Source organism: Pipistrellus kuhlii, unplaced genomic scaffold (genome assembly GCF_014108245.1).
Source record: "Pipistrellus kuhlii isolate mPipKuh1 unplaced genomic scaffold, mPipKuh1.p scaffold_m20_p_7, whole genome shotgun sequence".
In the NCBI taxonomy this organism is placed as follows: domain Eukaryota; kingdom Metazoa; phylum Chordata; class Mammalia; order Chiroptera; family Vespertilionidae; genus Pipistrellus; species Pipistrellus kuhlii.
In genome coordinates, this window is record NW_023425573.1 from 11,671,735 (window position 1) to 11,692,638 (window position 20,904).

Here is a 20,904-nt window from a genome sequence, read left to right on the forward strand (position 1 = left end):
TTCCCTGCCTCAACTGTGTTCACGGTTTGCAAGGTGACAGGCCAGACCAGCTGTTGTGAGCTTTGCGCTCATCCGGGGGAAAGGTGGGGGGTGGTCTTTGCCAGGCGCCCACTTTGAAACAGAAGTTCATCAAATGACAACAGTGCTAGGCTCTGTCAATTCCACTCACACATGTGGAGCCACACAGGCTCAGAGGAAAAGCCTACCCTGGTATGTTACACACCTTGTTGTTTGTATGATGTATGTACGTATGTACGTATGCATGTATTAATCTTTTGCTCAAGTAAATGCTTCCACTTATTCTAGCAAAGTTCTTCCCCTCATTCCAGCTGAGCTGGGGGTAATTTCAACAATTACTTATTGGTAATGAGTGCATTAGCTTTCTTCGTATTAAGCAGTTACTTCTCCAAGAGTAAGCGTTCTCATACAATCTCATTGCACTGTAGTCGTTCTCTGCAAGGAGTGTGTTGGCCAAACAAAGATAAACTTGAGCTTGGGCTTTGTAAGAAATTTCAAATTAGCCGGGCTCCAGTTATGGAGTCTGCTGGCACTGTTGGGTAAGCAGAGGCGGCGTTGCTTTGACTAATGTTCAGACGGGCTAATTAGTCCTGTCTACTCAATGTTTCTGACTCAGCGGCCCTCACAGGCTTTTTGAGTTACTTGTACTTGAAATAATAACGCTGCACTTAAAAGTGCACCACAGTTCAGACTTTCTGTTAACTGGGCTGGCCTTCCTCTGATTTTCCCAAAGAACTAATGCTTCACAGGATTTCCCTCTTGAAGAACTTGAGGAAGTTTCTTTCATTGGGTTTCTGGGTAAGTCCCACCAGCGGTGGCTCTCACTCCTAGATAAGCTTCAGGTTTTTAAATAACATTTTTTAAAATGACAAAAGACTGCCCTTTTTAAGCAGAGGAAGGAAGTAAATTGCTTCCTGCTTTTTCAATGGCAATACTCAATTATTCCTCTGGTTTTCATATTTTGACATAAATTCTACTTGCCCTATTAAAAAAAAAAAAGAGCTTCTGGAGGGTAATTCTGAAGAAGAAGTAACCATGTTTGCAGGGAATTGTGAAACTGTTACTGTTAAAGTTTAATTACACTGAAAATGCTTGGGGTTTCCTGGGCCACTCGGAAGGAGCGCTGTTAATATGTCATGTAAGTGGTTGCTGACACGTAGTTTTGATTCCCTGTGGCTTTTAAACAAGCTGTGTGATGGGTCCCCAGCCATAACGGCATGGGGCTCCTCAGCGATCAGTGAGGGTTTTATTTAATGAGACCGAGACCCGGACAAGGCGAGCATTCCAGGAAGGACGAGCAAGGTGCTCTCTGTAAACACCACGGGGCTCCGGCAGTGACCAGTCACCGGGCGTCCGCGCACTTCCTCGGGGTCACGCTAATGAAACCTTCACTGTGGGCCACAAGCCCATGGGGGAGGGGACAGTCGCCCTAACCCTTTCCCGAGGCTCCGGTTCCATTCGAGGGATGCTGCCAGGGGAAACCTGAACAGTGTGTCTGAGCCAGGATGTGTATAGCTCCAACATTTTCTTTTTAATAAATTTAAAATACACACACACACACACACACACGTAATTATTGATTTCAGAGAGAAAGGGAGAGGGAGAGAGAGAGATAGAAACATCAATGATGGGAGAGCATCATTGAAGGCTGCCTCCTGCACACCCCCTACTGGGAATTGAGCCTGGCAACCTGGGCATGTGCCCTTGACCAGAACAGAAACCAGGAACCTTCATTCCTCAGGCCGATGCTCTATCCACTGAGCTACACTGGCTAGGGCCCAACATTTTCTTTTTGAAGACACACTGGCCTGGAAGCCACAACGCCTGGTTAATATGGCGCTCTCTACTATTTGTTGTTGGTGGTTACAGATTCCCTATCGACTGGTCCCTGAATCAGGGAAAAGCAGGAAAGCTGTGCACTGTGGGTCTGCCTGCAGGTCTATTTTGAATGATAATCATTTTTAAATTCAATTAGGACCTTAAACCTTGGCTGCCTACATCAAAGTGTGAGCCTGTTGCCTGGTTCCAAGATCTTGTCTGAAAGGCAATTCTACTGGTAGGAACTTCGGACGATTATTCTATTCCTAGGAAAATGAGCAGGTCACAGTATCCTTAACAAACGCAGTGCAAATAGGATGTGGTTGAGAGGCGCGCTACGTCTTCCCTGACCTCATCCTTCAGATTATGGTGAGCCAGTCTGTATTGACAAAACAGAGGCTGACACGGGACCAGAGGCCTGTGACAGCCAAGGGCGGGCCTGCGATCTCTGTTCATCTGGGAAATGTATTTCCTGTGATTAGGAGAAGAGCGTGTCCTAGTCTGCAGATCTAAAGCAGTCGGCAATACACTTACAGGAAAAAACATTCCGAGACTTAAGATGCTATAACATCACTGGCAATAGGCTTTCTAAAAGACAATTAAAAAAAAAAAAAGGCAAAAAGGTTCTAGAAATAGAGGAGATGAACTGTTATTCCAATTAATTAGGCAAATTCAAAATAAAAAAGTAAGGCGATCAAAAAATAAACCAGTCCCCTCGGATCATAAAGCATCACCCTCAAGGATTCCAGTCGTAGAGCCAAGGAGAGTGACAACGTCCCAGGTCGGAGCGAGTCCTTCCCCTTCAGGCACAGGACACGGTCAGATAAAGCGCGTGTTCAGTAACAAACACGAATGACTGGCAGCAGTGGAATTACAGCATTGCTATAGGAATCCTTTAGGAAACACTTAGAAAACATCTGTAGTGTTTTCCCACTAGGAACGATGGAAGAAACACTAAGTTGTGTTCTTGTTGGGTATGTCTGTGTGGTGGGTATTCAGGGCACTTAGGAGCCCGTGTGGAAGCCCCGGGCACGCAACTCTGACGTCCCCGGTCTGGCCGCACTCACCGTCCACGAAGGCCTGCACGGCCTTGTCCACGTTGAAGTCGAACTGCTGCAGCACCAGCACGATCTCGTTGTTGCTCTTGTTGGGAACCACGGAGCGGACCGCGTAGATCTGGGAGGGGAGGAGGGGGAAGGAAGGGAAGCGCTTTAAACATCTCCCACTCGGGGCTCTCTCACGGGACATAATGGCAGCTGTGGGAAAGGCCTCGGCCCTCAGCCTGCGCAGGTGTTCCGGCCAGCGGGAGCGCACCCCGCAACCACCTGGACACCCGGTGCTGCACCCACATGTCTTACAAAGATCCCCTTGTTGGGACTCCAACGGAGAGTGTGAAAAGCCAGCTACCCTCCCCGGGGCTCCAGATGCACACTGATCTGTGTGCGGGGAGGACACGGATGTGCTCTGTCTTGGGCTCCCCCTGCCCTGGCTCCGGGGGGGGGTCTCTGGGCCTTGTGCCTCAACGTCTCCGGTCTGCACAGTGGAAACCGTCACCCCGAGGCTGCCGGTGTGAACTCCTCTGATGTTTACAGAAACAGAGAAACGTGGGCATTGCGTTGTCCAAAACGGCAATCTTAGCCATAAGGCAGAAAATGCTCCCAAACACACATGTGAAAACAAAGCATTTCCAACACAGTAAATATATATGTGAGAGCAAAGGAGTGCAGTAAATAAGGCTGACAGTCAATTTAAAAAAATATATATTTTATTGATTTTTTACAGAGAAGAAGGGAGAGAGAGAGAAAGAGAGAGAGAGAGAGAGAGAGAGAGAGAGAGAGAGAGAGAGAGACAGAGAGAGAGAGAGTTAGAAACATCGATGAGAGAGAAACATCGATCAGCTGTCTCCTGCACATCTCCCACTGGGGATGTGCCCGCAACCAAGGTACATGCCCTTGACCGGAATCGAACCTGGGACCTTTCAGTCCGCAAGCTGATGCTTTATCCACTGAGCCAAACCAGTTTTGGCTGAGTCAATTTTTGATGGCCTGTACGTATTTCTTAGTCAAATTTAACATGTGTTCTTTCGTCTGGCTTAGCAGAACTGATCTCTACCTCCCTGGCAATTGCCATGGGGTGCTCTATCCACGTTAGCAAAGCCTGGATCCCCAGCTTCCTGTCAAGGAGATTACTGCATCTGCTACGGGCAAACACGAGCGTGCTGCCTGGTGCCAAGGTAAGCGGCATCACAGGGGTGAGCGTGGCATGATCTTCAGTGTTTACATCCATGGTGTGACCAGCTGAGTCTGTGAGTTGCCTGCAGTTCACTGTAATCAGATTCATGGCTTATGGGTTGTATGGGTATGGATGTAATGTGGCTCCATTGACTAGATTTTACAGGCATCTTCAAACTACGGCCTGCGGGCCACATGCGGCCCGCAGAGGAGTCTGATCCGGCCCGCCAGGTTTTTTGGGCAGTGAGTGCAGCCGAGGTGTTACAGTAGGAATTAGTAGTTTATATAGTCCGGCCCTCCAGCTCTCTGAGGGACCGTGATCTGGCCCCCACTTTAAAAAGTTTGAGGACCCCTGGCACTAGAACATTTAGTTATGTTAGGAAACAGGTAGCCTTCTCCGTACAGAGCTGTACATATGAGAATTTAGATTATGCTGAGCAAACAGTACAAGCAATGGGTGAATGACTTGTAGAGGTTCTGATACTCCAGATCAGAAAGCTGGTTTTGAATCTTAACGCTCAAAACCGCTCACTCTGTGGTGTTTACTGAGGACTCCTACAACATATGTATTTGCATATGTGATTCAAGATTTCTCTGTTTTTTGTTTTTTTTTCTATTCTCACACTTTATGGTTCTTAGTTTTTCTAGCCTCTGTATTGAAAAACAGTAACTGCTTCAAATCTAAGTTTGTTTTTTTTTTTCTCTTTTAAAAATCCATTCAGTGACTATTTTTTGAATGTCTGTTGTGTGACAAGGCATCAAACTTCCTGGAACTTACAGTCTAGAGAGAAATGTACACATTGATCAGATGATCACACAAACATATGCCAGCACACAGTGATAAAATCTATAAAATCTTATGACAGGGTGACATGCATGCCTTTATGTAGGTAATCTGAGATCTGAAGTGAGAAGAGATGAATGGGAGGTAAGGGGAAAGGCATTTTAGGCAGAGGGACCAGCATGAATGAGAAGCAAGGTGCAGATGAGGAGAGAGTGGCTGGAGGTGACTTAGGAGGGAGGCAGGGGGTGGGGCTTTTAGAGGGTAAGACAGGCCAGAGACTCAGGGAAAAGATCATGCAGAGCCCTTGGGGCTGTGCAAAGGATGCAGGTCTTCTGAGCATCCCTCAAGGATGCTGACAAGACCTTCTGTTAAGTTGTTCTTATTCACTGATTGTGTTAAAAAAGATAGCTCTCTCTCTCTCTTTCTATATATATATGTGTGTGTGTACATATATGTGTGTGGATATATATATAGACATATATATTTATATACATATGTATGTGTGTGTATATATATATGTATCTATACACACACATATATTTTTGCATGTAAATGCAAGTTAAGGTGTTGATTTTATACACTTATATATTGCAAAATGATTACCACTATAGCATTAGCTAGCATCTCTATCTCATCACATAATTACCATTTATCTTGTGGTGAGAACATTTAAGATCTACTTTCAACTTTCAAATACAAGATACAGTATTATTGGATACAATCACCATGCTGTACATGAGATCCCCAGACCTTGTTAAATCTCCTAACTGGAAGTTTGTACCCCTTGGCCAATATCTTCCCATTTCCCTCGCTTTTTAAAAGAAGTTAAGATGGGGAGAAAAACAAGAACAGACCTACATCCAACCCAGGAAAGTCATTATCAGCGTGTGCCCAACTAGAACTACAGAGGCCCCGTATTTACCAGAGCCTTGGATGTCTAAACGTTACATGCGACCCCTCTAACGCAGTTCTTTAAAATCAAATTCCAGCATTTCAACCCACTCTAGTTGGTTAGCATTACACAGAATTCCTAAGTAATCACCATTATTATTACCACGTCAGCATGCTCTTCTAAATAATACAATGCTTAGTTACTTATGACATTAACTACACTATACCTGGGTTTGAACTGTGCAGGTCCACATAGCCTTGGATGTTTCAAATAAATATTGTAAAGGTATAGTTTTTCTTCCATATGATTTTCTTGATACCATTTCCTTTTCTCTAGCTTACTTTAGTGTAAGAATACAGAATAATACATGTAACATACAAAGCTGTGTTAATTGTTTACATTACTGGCTTCCGGTCAGCAGTAGGCTTATTAGCAGTTACATGTTTTGGGGAGTCAAAGGTTACCCTCCAATTCTTGACTGTGCGGAGAGGAGGGAGGGGCATGCTGGTAATCCGCCACCCTCGTGTTGTTCCAAGGTCATCTGTAATAACATTAGACCAGAGTTCTCAACCCATAGCTGTGTGATCAGTAAAGACCCACAATCCTATATAATAAAAGCATAATATGCAAATTGACTAAACGGCAGAACAACCAGTTGCTATGACATGCACTGACCACCAGGGGGCATATGCTCAATGTGGTGGGATATAGAAAACATCCAACTGGTCATCTTATACATCCTAGGACTTAACGTTGTCAACAACAGAAATCTGACACCAAATCTAACTGTGGATATTGCATACGATTCCCAGAGGAAGCCCCTTGCTGGAGCTGCATTCCTCTGCATCCCTCTGGGTGCTGATGCCATAAACCAGTGGGCCAGGCGGCCAGTGGGCGCAGGTTGACAATCCGGAGCCCTTGTTCGCAGTTGGCTTAGCAGCTGCCTTGCTTTTTCCAAATCACGTTCCCCTGCTTTAGAAATTGGCTTTTGCTTATTCTTAGATATCCCATGCACCTCAAAAGTGGTTGTGATTTCGCCTTCAGTGTTTTAATCTCCCCTTCCCTCCTCTCTCTGGGGCTTCCTATCTGGCCAGGCAGGTTTTGGCCCATTCTGCCTCAGGCCCGCCTGCTGGCATCGCGCCCTCACCAAGCAGAGGCTGGGCTTCCATAGCCTTTCTACTGCAGCTTCCTACCTTCCCCTCCCTCCTCTGGACCCCGTGGTCTGGTGTTAGAGCTGCTAGCAGCTTCCTGCTTCGCACTGTGCACTTTGTGAGCCTGTCTGGGATGGCTCCTTAGAAATCCTTCCGCCTCACCCATGAGTCATTGAGACTGTGCCTGGGTTTCAGAGATGGATCAGACCCGTGTTCAGTCCATCCACACAGCGGTGTGATCAGTAAAGATCCAGCATGATCAAATAAACATAAACCCCACTCCCTCTGCTCCAGGCTCTCCCCACAAATCCACCCCCCTGCTGCCAGACGGCTCTGCCCAGAGCGGAACAGCGGCCCTTCACCACCTTCCTTCCTGAGAACAAAGTCAGTCTCTACCACCTGGCAGTTGGGGCCATGAGCAGCGGGGCTCCAACCTGCTCTCCCAGCGCCCCTCCTGCTCTGCCCTTTACGGACAAACACAGCCCGGTGCTGGCCTCCCACCCCCACTGCTGTGCATTCTGCCTCTGACCTAAGCTGTGTGTGTTTGTCTGAACCTTACACTCCAGCTGAAATGCCATGTGTCCCATGAAGTCCTCCCCATCCCTTTCAAAGGTCATCCCTGCCGCCTTTCAATTCCCACAGCCCTGAGCAATAGGTCTCTCTCTCTCTCTCTCTCTCTCTCTCTCTCTCTCTCTCTCTCTCTCTCTCTCTCTCTCTGCCTCTCTTTCTCTCTCTCTCTTTCTCTCTCTCTCTCTCTCTCATTGTTTTAAAGGGAGAGACAGATACATCAATGATGAGAGAGAATCATGGATCAGCTGCCTCCTGCATGCCCCCTAGTGAGGATTGAGCCCACAACCCAGGCATGTGTCCTGATGAAAACCAAACCGTGACCTCTTGGTTCATAGGTGGACATCAACCACTGATGTCCTTTGGCTGGGAAGCAGGAGGTCTCTCTTAACACTTAGCACCTGTTACTCTATATCCACGTGTTTGGTACACACTCTGTCTCCCAGGCAGAGAGCGCAGACTCCTCCTCTCAGACACTTGGTGCAGAATCACCATGCCCGCTTGGAGGAGAGCATGCCAATGTGTAGGTACACCAGGCGGCTGCCTTGAGTCACCAGCGTTTTTACCTTCCACAGTAACAGACTCCGCTGACTGCGATGTAACTAAACATTACATGGGCAGGAAGAATACACATATGTTCCTTCAATTTCAGTAACAGAGAGGGAAAAATATTTGTAAGACTCGATAATTTTGCTTCCTTTAGAACATACTCATGGTGTTTTGTGGTGTTTTAAAAGTATAAAGTGAGCCTGGCCAGCATGGCTCAGGGGTTGAGCACCAACCTATGAGCCAGGAGGTCACAATTTGATTCCCGGTCAGGGCACATGCTCGAGTTGCAGGCTCCATCCCCAGGTGGGCCATTTAGGAGGCAGCTGATTCATGATTTTCTCTCATCATTGATGTTTCTATCTCTCTCCCTCTCCCTTCCTCTCTCTGAAATCAATAAAAATATATTTTAAAAATATGAAATGGCATAGTAACTACCTATCCTTCTGCAGCTCAGCCCAGCAGACAGATAGTGGGTGAGCTCCCAGTCAGTGACAGGTGCGGAGGACAGGAAGGGGAAGCAGATGCAGCCCATCTCCTCACCCCCTCCCCCCCCCCCAGAGGGACAGGGAGGCGAGGAGCCTGGCCGTCTGTGCCGGGAAGTGTGTGCTCATGCTGTGTGTCTAGGAACAAGGCGCGGTGGTTCTCAGAGAAGCCTCAGGCCAGTCCGCTGGGGAGGCGAGGATCCTTTCTCAAGGAGCAGCCATATGGCAAGGAAGGAGCTTTGGGATTCAACACACCCGGGTCCTACTCCTGGCTCTGCCACGGGCCAGCTCTGTGACCTTGGATGAACTGCTTAACTAACTGAGATCTGGTTCTGGGGCAGTAAAAACGAGGATCTTTCTTGCTAGAGTCTCTGTGACAATGAAGACACGATGCATGAAAGTGTCTGAGACAGGATTGGGCGTACATTAGCTGCTCAACACATTTTAAAAGGAAAAGGGTGGGGGCATTCACACTGGGCCACGAAGGAGAGGGGTCTCTCTGGGAGCGAAGGCTGGCGTGTCTGTGCAATTGGAAGAACATGTGGTGAGTACGTTGGCCAAGACTCATTTGGGGGAGACAGCCCTGTACGCCTCCCTCCACAGCTTGGTGGGCGCCAGGAGACCCGAGGCTCTCCTCGATCCCACTCCCCTTTCTGCAAGCCGACACGGACACAGAAAGCCCATCTTGGGGGTCACTAACAACACTTAGTTTTTCTCCCTCTCATTCTCTCATTTATTTATCCAAGGCTGGATAGAGCAGTCACAAAAGAGCTATGGTCATTACCACACCTAGAGAGGAAACCAGATGTAATCATGTAAATTTATATATACACTCAGTGGCCAGATGATTATGATCTCTGGACGCATAATAATCTGGCCACTCAGTGTATATCCTATATAATAAAAGGCTAATATGCAAATTGTCCCCTCGACCAGGAGTTTGACCAGCAGGCAGGCCAGTCAACAGCCCATGTCCCCTCCCACTGGCCAGGTTGGCCGGACCACACCCATGCAGGAATTCATGCACTGGACTTCTAATATAGTATATTATTATGCATTCAGAGATCATCATAATAGGGGCCACTCAGTGTATGTGTAATTGCAACTTATGCTAAGTGAGTGATAGGAAAGAAGCTATCAGAACACAGGGACGACGTCACAGTGTCAGGAAGCAGCCTGGCTGAAGAGACGAGTGGGCCAGTCAGATCCTCTGCCGGGGGTCTGCTCTACCCCACACGAAGGGGCGGGCAGGGGTCTTTGGAGCTGCCTCGCTCCCTGCCTTTCCTGCTTCCTGGACTTTTCCTGAAGCCCCACGAGGCCCCACCAGACCTTGGTAATAACCCCCTTTCTACCTGCACTAGTTTGAGAGGGTTGCACTTTCTAGAACAAGCAGCAAAGAGCCTAGAGGCGAAGTAGCAGCTAGGGATGACAACACAACAATAAAGCCCAATAATGAGTCCAGCTGGCAAAGGGGAGAAAGGGGCCATGTCAAAGATAAATTCTGCTAACCGGCAATGACGTGGGAGATGAGAGATGCCTGACCTGCTCACATACCTCTGCCGGCCCTCAAGCTGCCATCGTTATTCATGGATGTGACCCTTTGCCGCCCTGGGATGTGAGTTCCTGAGTGACAGGGACTGTATCTTTATAGCCACAGGGCCGGGAACAATGGGTGGCATTCAGCAGATGATTCATAAATGTTGTTGAACAAACAGATGAAGGAATGAATGAACAAAAGGAAGTAGAGAGTCTAATACAATAGCCGCGGAAACATTCCGGTTTACTCATCCACTTTTCTTTCACTGCATCTCTGGATTCAGCACAAAGCATCACTCGGTATTAGAATGCACTCAAGCCCAAGATGTACGGCGAGCGCCCAGGTCCCAGGAGCAGCCTCTGCCTGGTCCTAGCCTCCTGCAGCAGCCTGTGGTCTGGGAGGGGAGCTCAATCCCATTCCTGCCGTAAGGACAAGCAGTCACACAGCCAGCAGCCGCCTTTCCCACCAGTGAAAACCAGCATTATTCACGGGTTTGCCGTTCCTGAAACTTTGAAAGGAATTTTATAATCAGCTCTGGTCACATTTCTCAAAGGCTGAGCCACTCGGAGACGCCCTAGGAACAGCTCGCTCTGCTTTACTGGCCGGGCCACTAACACTGTCTTCACACTAATGAAGGCAGGTCTCCCACGAGTCTTCTCGGGGAAGAAAATGCTCTTCGCAGACCAGTACCTCCGCATCATGGATAATTCCATAATTTAATTGCCTTTCCCAGCATCTACTGTCTGCCAGCAAAAATATATGCATGAGTTGTTGTCATGTTCTACTTGGCTGACTTCTGGGGAATTAACACCAAGGGTACAAATCAAAATTAACTTTTTTCTTTTCTTTCTTTCTTTTTTTTTTTTTTTTTTTTTGGCAGGAAACCAGGATAAGAAGGAAAAAAATGAAGATTGGAAGGTGGAGGAAATGCGGTTTTCACAGAATCATGGGAAGTTTAAAGCGAGGCTTTGCGATCATCTAGCTGTGGCTTCTCAAACTTGAAAGCACCTTCCAGTCACCTGGGGACTGATTAGAATGCTGAGTCTGCATCAGAAGCTTGGGTGGGACCCAGGATCCTGCATCTCTAACAAGCTTCCAGGCGATGCAGATGCTGTTTGTTCAAGAAGGTGGCGGGCAGAGGCCTCCCCGAAGGCGTCTATGCCCTGACCGCCGGGAACCTGTGGGCATGTTAGGTCACATGGCAGGTTAGGGCTGCGGACAGCATTGAGGAAGCTGTTAGTCAGCTGACCCGGAGATGGGGAGGTTATCCGGGAAGCTCTCAGTGGGCCTGATATAACCACAAGGGGCCTTATACATGGAAGGAGGAAGGAGGAAGAAGGAAGGAGGAAGGAGGAAGGAGGAAGGAGAGAGGGTTCCAGAGATGCCATGTGACAAAGACTTGACCCGCCATCGCTGGGTCTGGAAATGAAAGGTGACCATGAGCTGAGGAATGCAGACAGCTCCTGGAAGCTGGAAAAGGCAAGGGAACAGTTCTCCCTGAGAGCCAGAAAGGAATGCAGCCTACCCACCCCAGAGTTCAGCCCAATAAGACCCACCCAGAACTCCAAAGCTGTCAGAGAGAAAATGTGTGTTGTTTGAAGCCACTATGTTGTGGCCATTGGCTGCAGCGACAGGAACCTAACACCATGGACCACGCGCTGAGGAACGGAAGTTGACTCCATTGGTCCTCTGACAGGAAGATGTCTTTCTCTTTCCCATCAACGCTCCTGTGTATAAAAATTACCCCTTCCAGAGGGCAGCTCTCTCTCCCCAAACCCACACGTTTTAAAGGAATTCTGTTCATTCAAGCCAGGTATTTCTGCCGGAAAGTGAGATAAATCTGACAGCCTCTGCCCCAAGGAGCTGACAGAACAGTAGGAGAAGAAGGCAGAGTCGTAAATAACAACTAACTCAGGAGTCACTCTGACAACAAAATCCCTCTGAACTTCACCTGTTCTCCATCCTTTCATTCCCCTTGCCCTTCACCGGGGCAAAGCCTTCCTGCAACCATCTCAATCACAACCCCCAAAGCACTGGGCTGCTTCACTAACCAGGGAAGGGGCCAGCCAGGAGGAAGAATGTGAAGAAAGGGAGACAAGACAGGAGATAAATTATGCAACAAAGTCTCAGAGGAATTGCAAAGGGAAGGGAAGGGAAGAAAAGAAAAAGATAGCAAAATCCACGTGGAAAGCAAGCCTTGGAAAGGAGGAGGAGGTGGGGGATGGTTTTCAGAATTCTGAGAAAGGAGGAGAAGAGAAAACGGAGAGTGAATATACAATAACACTTTGAGATTGTGGAGAGGACCTTTCAGCCAACCATTGCCTCTGGGTGAACATTTGCAGGTTCTGCTTAGGGCTAAAACAGTGGGACAAGGTTGAGAGCGGCTCTCTGGGGCTGGGGAGGAAATGGCCTGGATGAATGGAAGGACGCTGAGCGGGACAAAGGCCCACGAGCGCTGACAGCACAGTGCTGTCACGGGGCCAGCTGGCATGGCTTTCCCTAGCGATTCTCAGTAAGTGAGGAGCAGGCGCAGAGCAAAGGAAGGCCCCACGGTTACAGCATGAGCATCACAGCTGAGACTCATCCAGCCCCAGACTCAAGGCACCTGTGGTCTGTGATGGGGAGGATGGTGGGCGGGTGACCAGGGACAAGAGGTTCTTCGGAGAACAAACAGCAGATGTTAGAGAGAGCGAGGGGCGGAGGGAGGGAGATGACAAGAGGATGTGGCCAGAAAGGGGATGCGAGATGCTGCCAATCCTTGGTTCTGGTTCCGCCCCTGGTGAACATCAAACAGACAAGCTCAGCCTTTCACTTTCTCCACGGAAACGGAGTGTGCCCCAGGACTCCATGTTGTATGTGTAGACACGGGCTCTGCAGCAGTTTCTCACAAGCTGTGCTTCCCAGGCTTGCCAGGGTGCAGCCCCTCTGCGTGGTCCTGCTGAAGCAGCAGAGGTGGCCGATTGGAGCCCAGGGCCGCGGGGCCGCCTGCCTGGGCCGGACCCCGCACATCCACGAGAGAAGTCTGAGCTGGCACAGGAACTTCTGGGAGCCACATCCCTGCCTGCCTCCCAGGAGCTTACTTTCAGGCTGACGCACCCCGAGTTGTTCTGTGACAAGAGTACCCCATCTCCCACTTGTGCAGCGACTAGAATGTGCAGACTCTGCTCGAAGCAGCTCACGTCTGCAACCATCGTCCCACCCAGTGAGGAGGAAGCCGAGTTATCTGGCTTCACACAGGGCCACCGCCTTCCTGCTGTCCTGGCCACCTCGTTCCAAAAGCCCACTCAGCTCCCGATCGAGGGCAGGGCCTAACCCACCTGCGGAGGGGGACCCTGCTGTGGCCACGGAAGAACACAATCTGCCTCAAAGGGTCAAACACAACCGCCACCCAGATTTCTTCCCATCAGCTCTGGGGCTAGACTTTGTCAATTCGCTAAACTTTTGGGAGAGGAAAATAATTGAACAGTTGTTATAACACTAAATGAAAATCAATAGCATCAAGAAGTCATATAACGTCTTTTAATTCCTAATAACCTAATGTGTAAAGCAAGAGATACATACTCAAGTGGACTTTTCTCTTATATAAGAACATCATGAAATTAAAGTCTGATGACCAAAGTTATCTTAAATCTGATAATTTAAGATTTGTCTATGATACATTTTTCATAGCAGAATTCTTACCTTTAATCCAACACTTGCAGGACACACACACACACATGCACGCACGCACGCACACACACACACGTGTATATATTTCAAAAGGTTGCTATTAGTAGCAGCTGCCCCTCTAATCTCTATTGAAACAAGCCACGGACTTCATACACATTTCATCTCACCCATCTGGCACGCAAGCAATCCTGCTTGTTTTCTATAATTGTGTTTGATTCCTCCTGGTTCCCCAGAACTACTAGCTAGACGTGCACATAATTTAGGGCAGTGTGAGCGCCTGAGGCCACTGGAGGTCTGTTTCCCGCCAGCCTGTCACACCCACACAGCTCAGGGCCTCGGTAAATACCTTCTCTGATGAAATCCACGTTTGGATTTATTCGTCAAGACACAAAAGGCGACATTATTTTCACAAGACATTTGTTTTTGGTATTTTAATCAGAATGGAAAAGTAAGAGAGTTTTAATTTATCTTCTGCTTCTAGCTTAAGACTATTCTATAAAAACCTCTTCTTTGGGATTTAAGGCCTCTGCTTGGCAGGAGGTGGGGAGGGTAATTACCGACATCCACCCTCCCTGTGGCTGCCTTCCCTCGTTCATTCACAGGACTTTCCAGATAAACAGTCCCATAAAAGTGTAAGTCGCTAATAACTGCTGATCAGTGCAAGAGTAAAGGAGTTAATTACCCTTTGGTCGATGCCAGAATGAAGGAGTTAAGTTAATCTCCCAATTAATACATCAGCGCTGGCTATTCCTTACCGTGGCATGCAGGAAGGGGGCCATTTGAATACCATGGAAATAGGCACAGAACTCCCTTTTTGGGGGAAGTGTTCACCCACAAATGTTCACCCACATGCCTTTTTTTATTTTAATAGGATTTACCAATTTAAGAAAAGGCATGCTAGCCCGGCTGGCATGGCTCAGTGGTTGAGTGTCCACAGTTCGATTCCCGGTCAGGGCACAAGTTGAGAAGACTCCCCTCTCTCAGTGGCACATGGCTCAGCTCATTCAGAGAAAGGAAGGTCTCAAGTTTGTATTTAATTTACTAATTACTTTAGAACAGCGGTTCTCAAACTTTTTTATTAACGCCTTTCAATAAACATATAAATCACTTATGTGTTTGAATTCCCAAATAGGTATTTCCTTTCTAAAGCAAACCTCTCATTTCCCCTTCATGCTGTGTGGCTACGGAAACCTCCCTCTAGGGAAAGCTCAGGTGACCGGCAGTCCCACTGTCACCAGTGGGTCCACCACTGCCTCGGGACCCACGCCACCCCCCTCAAGGACGCCCCAGCCAACACCTGGGGCGATGGGGTGCTGAGGAAAGCTCCCGTCTGGAGGATGCAGGCAGCTCCGGCCCAACGACACCCCAGCAGCCTGGAGAGACTTTCCTAGAACCACACTGCCAGTTGACACTGCCTCCCCCACTTTCTTTTCTTCTGCTTCCTGCAAAGATGCAAGGCCCACATGGAGGTCTGTAGACTCACCCTACCTGCTCATGCTTCCTTCCCCTCAGTTTTTCTTCTGTTAGCACTCACCTGCTCCCTCTGCCCCCCAAATTGGTCCCTCATCTAGCCCGATCTTGGCGTCTCGGACCTTTCTTTAAATGAACACACACATGCTTCTCCCACCAATATGCTTATCCCAAGCCGTCCTAACGCAGGCCCCACTCCCTCTTCCTGTGGCCCTAACAGCTGAGAGTCACCAGTATAAAATCCTGGCTCAGTCATTTGCCTACATATTAATTAATACGTATTTGGGGACGTGAAGTCTATGCTATTACTGTCACAGGAGCTATGGAGTACACAGTTAAATTAAGAAGTCCGTTTCTTTTGTAAGCGGCTTGTAACCAAGTTGTAGAGAAACCGCTCACAGAGAAGTAGCGGCTTCAATAATAACCCCGCAGGCAGGCCACTTCCGAGTGCCGCCTCCATCCGTTCGGCTATCTGCCCATCCCCCCATCCACCTGGACAGGTTTTTAGTGCTCAAGGGCCAGAGAGAAGAAACCACGGCGGTGTTCTCACACTTTCATCTGCGGAAACGGGATAATGGAATGTGAAGGACCGTCATGGGAGGCAACCAGAAAGTTGGTGAAATACCCATAAACCCCGAGGGCTGGCCAACAGAGATAATTTTTCCTGTCCCCAAGGTTTCAGTTTTGGATGCGCTCTTGTATTCCTGAGCGTTAATCATCTGTGTGACATGCACGTCTCAGCCACAGTGTGTGGACGGGCTGCAGTGAGAGACTGGCAGGGGAGGGAGCGGGGGGAAGCAGGACAGAAACCCGGCGAATTCTCCCCACCTGGCTGCGAGAAAGCGAGGCGATGCTAATCCCGCAGTAGTGGATCTCTTCTCATCCCCTGAAACGGAGGCTGACATTTCCACTCATTCATTCAGTGCGTTCAGACTCCCTGCCAAGTCTCTTTCTCTCCCAGTTGCCAAGCAACAAAAACAGCAAGCTCTGTGCATAAGCATCAGGCGATGACTGTTGTCAAACGTCTCTCTTGTCTCAGGAAGGGGAGCCTAACGGTCCTTTTCTAAGAGAAGCTGGCGACAAGAACCTGCCCGCCGGGTAACAGGAAGCTGTGGTTTGGTGGTCTTGTGTGTGGCCTGGTGGTCTTGCTGTTGGAACTACAGGGTTGGGCTGCACTGACGTAAACACCCCTGAACGCTCCTGAAGTTAAAAATGTGCCCCCAACGCTTGCCCCTCGAGTCTTTTGAAACATCTGCATGTCATTGACGCTTGTCCTATGTCCGGGGAAGCCAGCTCTGTTCAGTGGAGTTGGTATTTCAAAGGGGACGGTGACAGGATGGCTTCTGCACGCTCTCGGCCGCTGCTGAAATCTCTTTAGTCAGAGGCCTGACCCGGCCCACAGGAGGAAGGAAGACGGGAACCACATTGCGGTGCTCTGTGAGACTGACCGAGGCCGGTCCGGGAGGGGAGTGGAAGGGGACCCAGGCTCACCTGCTGTGGACGGAGGAGGACACGGCCTGTCCCTGTCATCGGGGACCCCTCCCTGTTCCCGCTGTGGACAAGAGGCCCTCCCCTCCTCTGCGATTCCTCCTCCACTATTTTAATGACTCCGCGTGATTTCTGTTTACAGCCCCATTCACCTCTGCCACGTGAACAGCCGTGAGAGCCGTTCCCAGCGAGGGGTACAGCCCTACCAGGCTATTCTACACCGAGCTGTTCCTCGTCCCCACAGCGTTCCTTCTCGTCCGAGGCTCAGCAATCCTTTGAGAGAATTTGAGAGAGTCGAGTCCAGTTTCATGTTCTTTTTTCTGTTTGCTTCCCCTCCCTGCCCCTCTCCCCCGGCACTCACCCCACCCCACGCCAAGCCTCCACGATGCTGTTGTCTGTGTTCATGGTTCTTTTTCTCACTGGGTTTTTTTTTTTTTTTTTTTTTTTTTTTTTTTTACTTTGTTTTCTTTCTAATCTCAGTTCCATGAGAATATGTATTTTGAGTTCCACACAAAAATGCTAACGAGAGCTCCTTTTCCATTTTTAAATTGTAAAATAAACAGATGAGTTCCTGCGTAGTTGATAGGATTAGGAGCTCATAAAGCAGCTCCACATTTATCACTGCATTTGATGAGTTGGTGGAGTGGGTGTTATTATTATTATAATGCCCAGTCTACAGAGGAGAAAACTGAGGCCTGCACTAGATAAGATACTTGCTCCGGGCCGCTCAACTAATAATTGGGAGCTGATATCTCTGCTTCTGCCTCCAAACTGCACACTTTCCCCACGACTTGCCCTCCCCGGAGCTAACTTCCCAAGAGCTCTGGCTTCTCCAGGGTGGTTTAGGGTTTAGTTCTCAGTCCATCGCTGGACACTCAGGAATATTAACCCCACCTCTACCTTCCATCACCAAATCTTATTGCTGGACTGTGTTCTATGTAAACTGACGTATACTAACGCTTGAAAATACCTAACTAAAAGTTTTATTTTGTCCATGCTAGTTCCAGGAATCCTTTCATACTCATTTGAGAATTACATCTACAATTTTATAAATCAGTTTGGCTTGGTACCCTCGTGTTTCATATGAGAAGTAATGAAATAGTGATTAAGTCCTATTCTTGGCTTCTCTATGATTTTCCAATGTTGAATTTCATTAAAAAAAAAAAAATATGTCATTGAGAAAAGAGCTGTAAAAGTGAGTATGCCCGAAATATAAGATCCCTCATTAGCCCAAATATTTGGTTCTGGTATCTCTCCTTAACAAAATGACACACGAGGATTCCTTCCTTCCCTCCTTCCCTCCTCCCCTCCCAGGTTTTTCTTTAGTTTTTTTTTGTCAGAGTGGGATATTAGTTACACACCAAAAGACATCACTTGTTAGCATGAAACCTACATGAGAACAACACGCTGCCTTTTGGACAGAATCACCTAGGTAACCCTCGTTTCTGTTTCTAGAAGCAATTCAGACAGAACTTGCTTTACTTAACAGCAAAGAGAGAACTGAAAGGAGATGACACTGCTATTAACCTGTATCTCCTTTTTCAGAAAGGCTTGCGATCTGGCAAATAGCGTGAGTGAGAAATGCCTCTCTAAAGAACTTAGCTATGCAAGCAGGCATGTCCGTTCACTTGTTACCCACTCATCTCTGCTTCTAACTGGGGCCACCTGGGTGGAAGGCCCAGCTCCTGCCCCGGAGCACAGCACCTTCCTGTAGGAGACAAGACAGCGAACAATCACAGCGAGGAGTGCTGTCTGCAGGCAGGATGCAGAAACGCCACGGAAGCAAAGCGAAGGGCAGAGGCCAAGTAATTCAGGTGAGGCAGAAGGAAGCAGAAGGAAGGAGAAAGGAGGTATAGGGAAGGAAGGGGAAGGAGGGGTGAGCCCGTGAGGAGGATACCAGAGAGAGAAAACTGCCTTTGCTAGGCCCTGGAGGTCAGGAGGTCACGCAGGAGACTGGTCACCCACATCACACCAAGGAGACTGAACTCTGACCCCAACAATACTTCCCACTTAAATCCTTACGGTTTCCATCCAATGATATTAAGATATTTTAAAATAAAACAGTCACAGAGTATCGATTATAAATGCCAGCTGTCTTGGATATTAAACCTTGCATGATTAGTTTCTCCTTTGAATTAAAAGCTGCCTGAGGACAGAAATTATTTCCTCATCAAAGCACCTTCTCCTTTGCAACTCATCCGACAGTGGGCCCACTGGGGATAATGGATGGGCTCATCCCACTGCAAGGCCTTTACTGAGAATTTCATCTCCCACCGCGCTCAACGGTACATTGTGTAAGAACTCCACACGGGTCTCTCAGATCTCACAAAGCTTATACTTTAGGACTTGAGACATCACAGTTGTTATTGTTCTTAATTTTCAGAACTAAAATGTCACTGCTCTGCGTGACAGATTGAGAAACAAAGTAATCATAAAAAGGCCATAAAAGCTAATAACGAAAGGAAACAAACGCACCGAAAATAAATCAATGTAAAACTATAAATGATCAGAATCTTCAGTTGTTTATTATGATTTATTTTATCGAGCCGAGAAATCTATTAGCCTTTTGACCCCGGAAGATGGAATTCACTAATCGAGCTAGAGGGGCTCTGCAGCCCTTGTCACGTGGATTGATAGATAATATTTACAAATTAAAGATCACCCTCTTTCAAAGTAACGCCAGCCCTCCAGTCAGCTTCTGAAGTGGGACGGCAGGAACACCACCGGCTGCTCGGCCTTCTGTGCGTCTGTGCCATGGGGCACGACAGGAAGGTAACGGGGTGCCGAAAGCCATGCACGCGTGTTTACACCGAGCCTGGGAGGCGCGTGCACAGACCCGCCATCCTCCCCTCACTGGCTCGATGCCACCTTTGTTCTGAGCAAGATTCTCTCTGGCTGCCGAGACGACCATCCTGGTCTGCCCGGTGGTTGTAATTTGCAGGGAATCGATTGCTGAGACGCTGATGTTTAAAGCCCTTTTCCTCCCCGCAGCCTGCCTGCAGAAGCCGCTCTGCCCACAGGTCAGCAAACATTAGGAAAAGGGGGTCTTCGGTCAGCGCTTGGTGCTGGGCCCAGAGTTCCAAACTGGGGGCACTATTGTCTCCCTTGAGTATAGGACTGTCTCCCTTGAGTATAGGTCAGGGGGACTCTGAAGTCATGATATAAAAGGGGCGCATCCTTCTGCCACTGCGCACTCAGTGGCCCACAAGCACACATGTGGAGCATGTTATGGAATACAGTGGGCAAACACGTGGAGCATGTTATGGAATACAGTGGGCAAACACGTGGAGCATGTTACGGAATACAGTGGGTAAAAGACACACATCCACGTTTAAGGGAACACATCCAACTCCAAAGAATGGTATGTTGGTACAAGTTGGGTTTGACCATGTCCGCCGAGATTTGGGGCGACAAGTGTGTTCTGACTTTGAGGTTCACCTCAAGCCTCTGTGACCTCACCAAACAGGAAACCCACTGATTGTGAAGATTTGGAAAACATGTCGCGTAGCCACCGACAGAGCTTTCCGCTGAGCCAGCCTGAGCTTTTAGGAAACCTCACTCCCAGCCATGCTTCTACTTGCAGCCTTCCAACAGCTGCCTCTGCCCTTCGAATAAAGCCCTTCCCGTCTGTGTCTCAGGCTCTGAACTCAGGGAAGCCTGCGGGGTCCTTCTAAGAATACCGCCTTAGAATTAATAAAGTACATATAAAGTAAATCCAGTTACAAAGGAAACCCCTCCTGCTGCAGTAAAGTTAAATGAGAAAGATGAATTAATATGCTTACCAAAAATTCAGTAAATGGGACTTAAGATTCTGTTGGTTTCCTAGTGTGTCGAACTTATTAAATATTTCCCCCAAACCATTTTTCCCTTCCTCCATTGCAACTGAAGTTGCACCAGCTAGAGACTACATCATCCAGTGTGGAACTTCTGCAACTTGATCTTACCTTCTCCTTGACATTCACATGAGGATTGAGTTCAGCCATCTTGGTTCTATTTGAATGAGCCCTGTAAAGAAAGGGAAAAAAAGATTAACTTGAAAGTTTTAAAATTGATTTCCCAATATGATACTTTTATGCTTTCTTCCAACCTAGTAAACAACTTCACTGACATAATCATAAATACCATTTTGGAATGTGAAAATACTTTCCAGCGAAGCACTTGTCTTATATATGTTCTAAAAGCATGTTACGATAACTCTAGCAGACAACGCACAATATTTTATTCATGCTGTATTGACGTGAAAAATGA

General features: G+C 48.0%; 1 protein-coding gene across 4 annotated transcripts in view; it reads right to left on the reverse strand.

Annotated features, from left to right (window-relative positions):
* Positions 1–20,904, reverse strand: part of SPATS2L (spermatogenesis associated serine rich 2 like) — a 137,959-nt gene that overhangs the window by 45,858 nt on the left and 71,197 nt on the right. For all 4 annotated transcript variants that reach the window (XM_036420832.2, XM_045575755.1, XM_045575754.1 and 1 more), the window contains 2 exons: positions 20,601–20,661; positions 2,904–3,012 (listed from right to left, as the gene is read on the reverse strand). In XM_036420832.2, coding sequence (XP_036276725.1) covers positions 2,904–3,012; positions 20,601–20,639 — 148 coding nt within the window. In that variant the 5' untranslated portion in view covers positions 20,640–20,661. The remainder of the gene's footprint in view (positions 1–2,903; positions 3,013–20,600; positions 20,662–20,904) is intronic.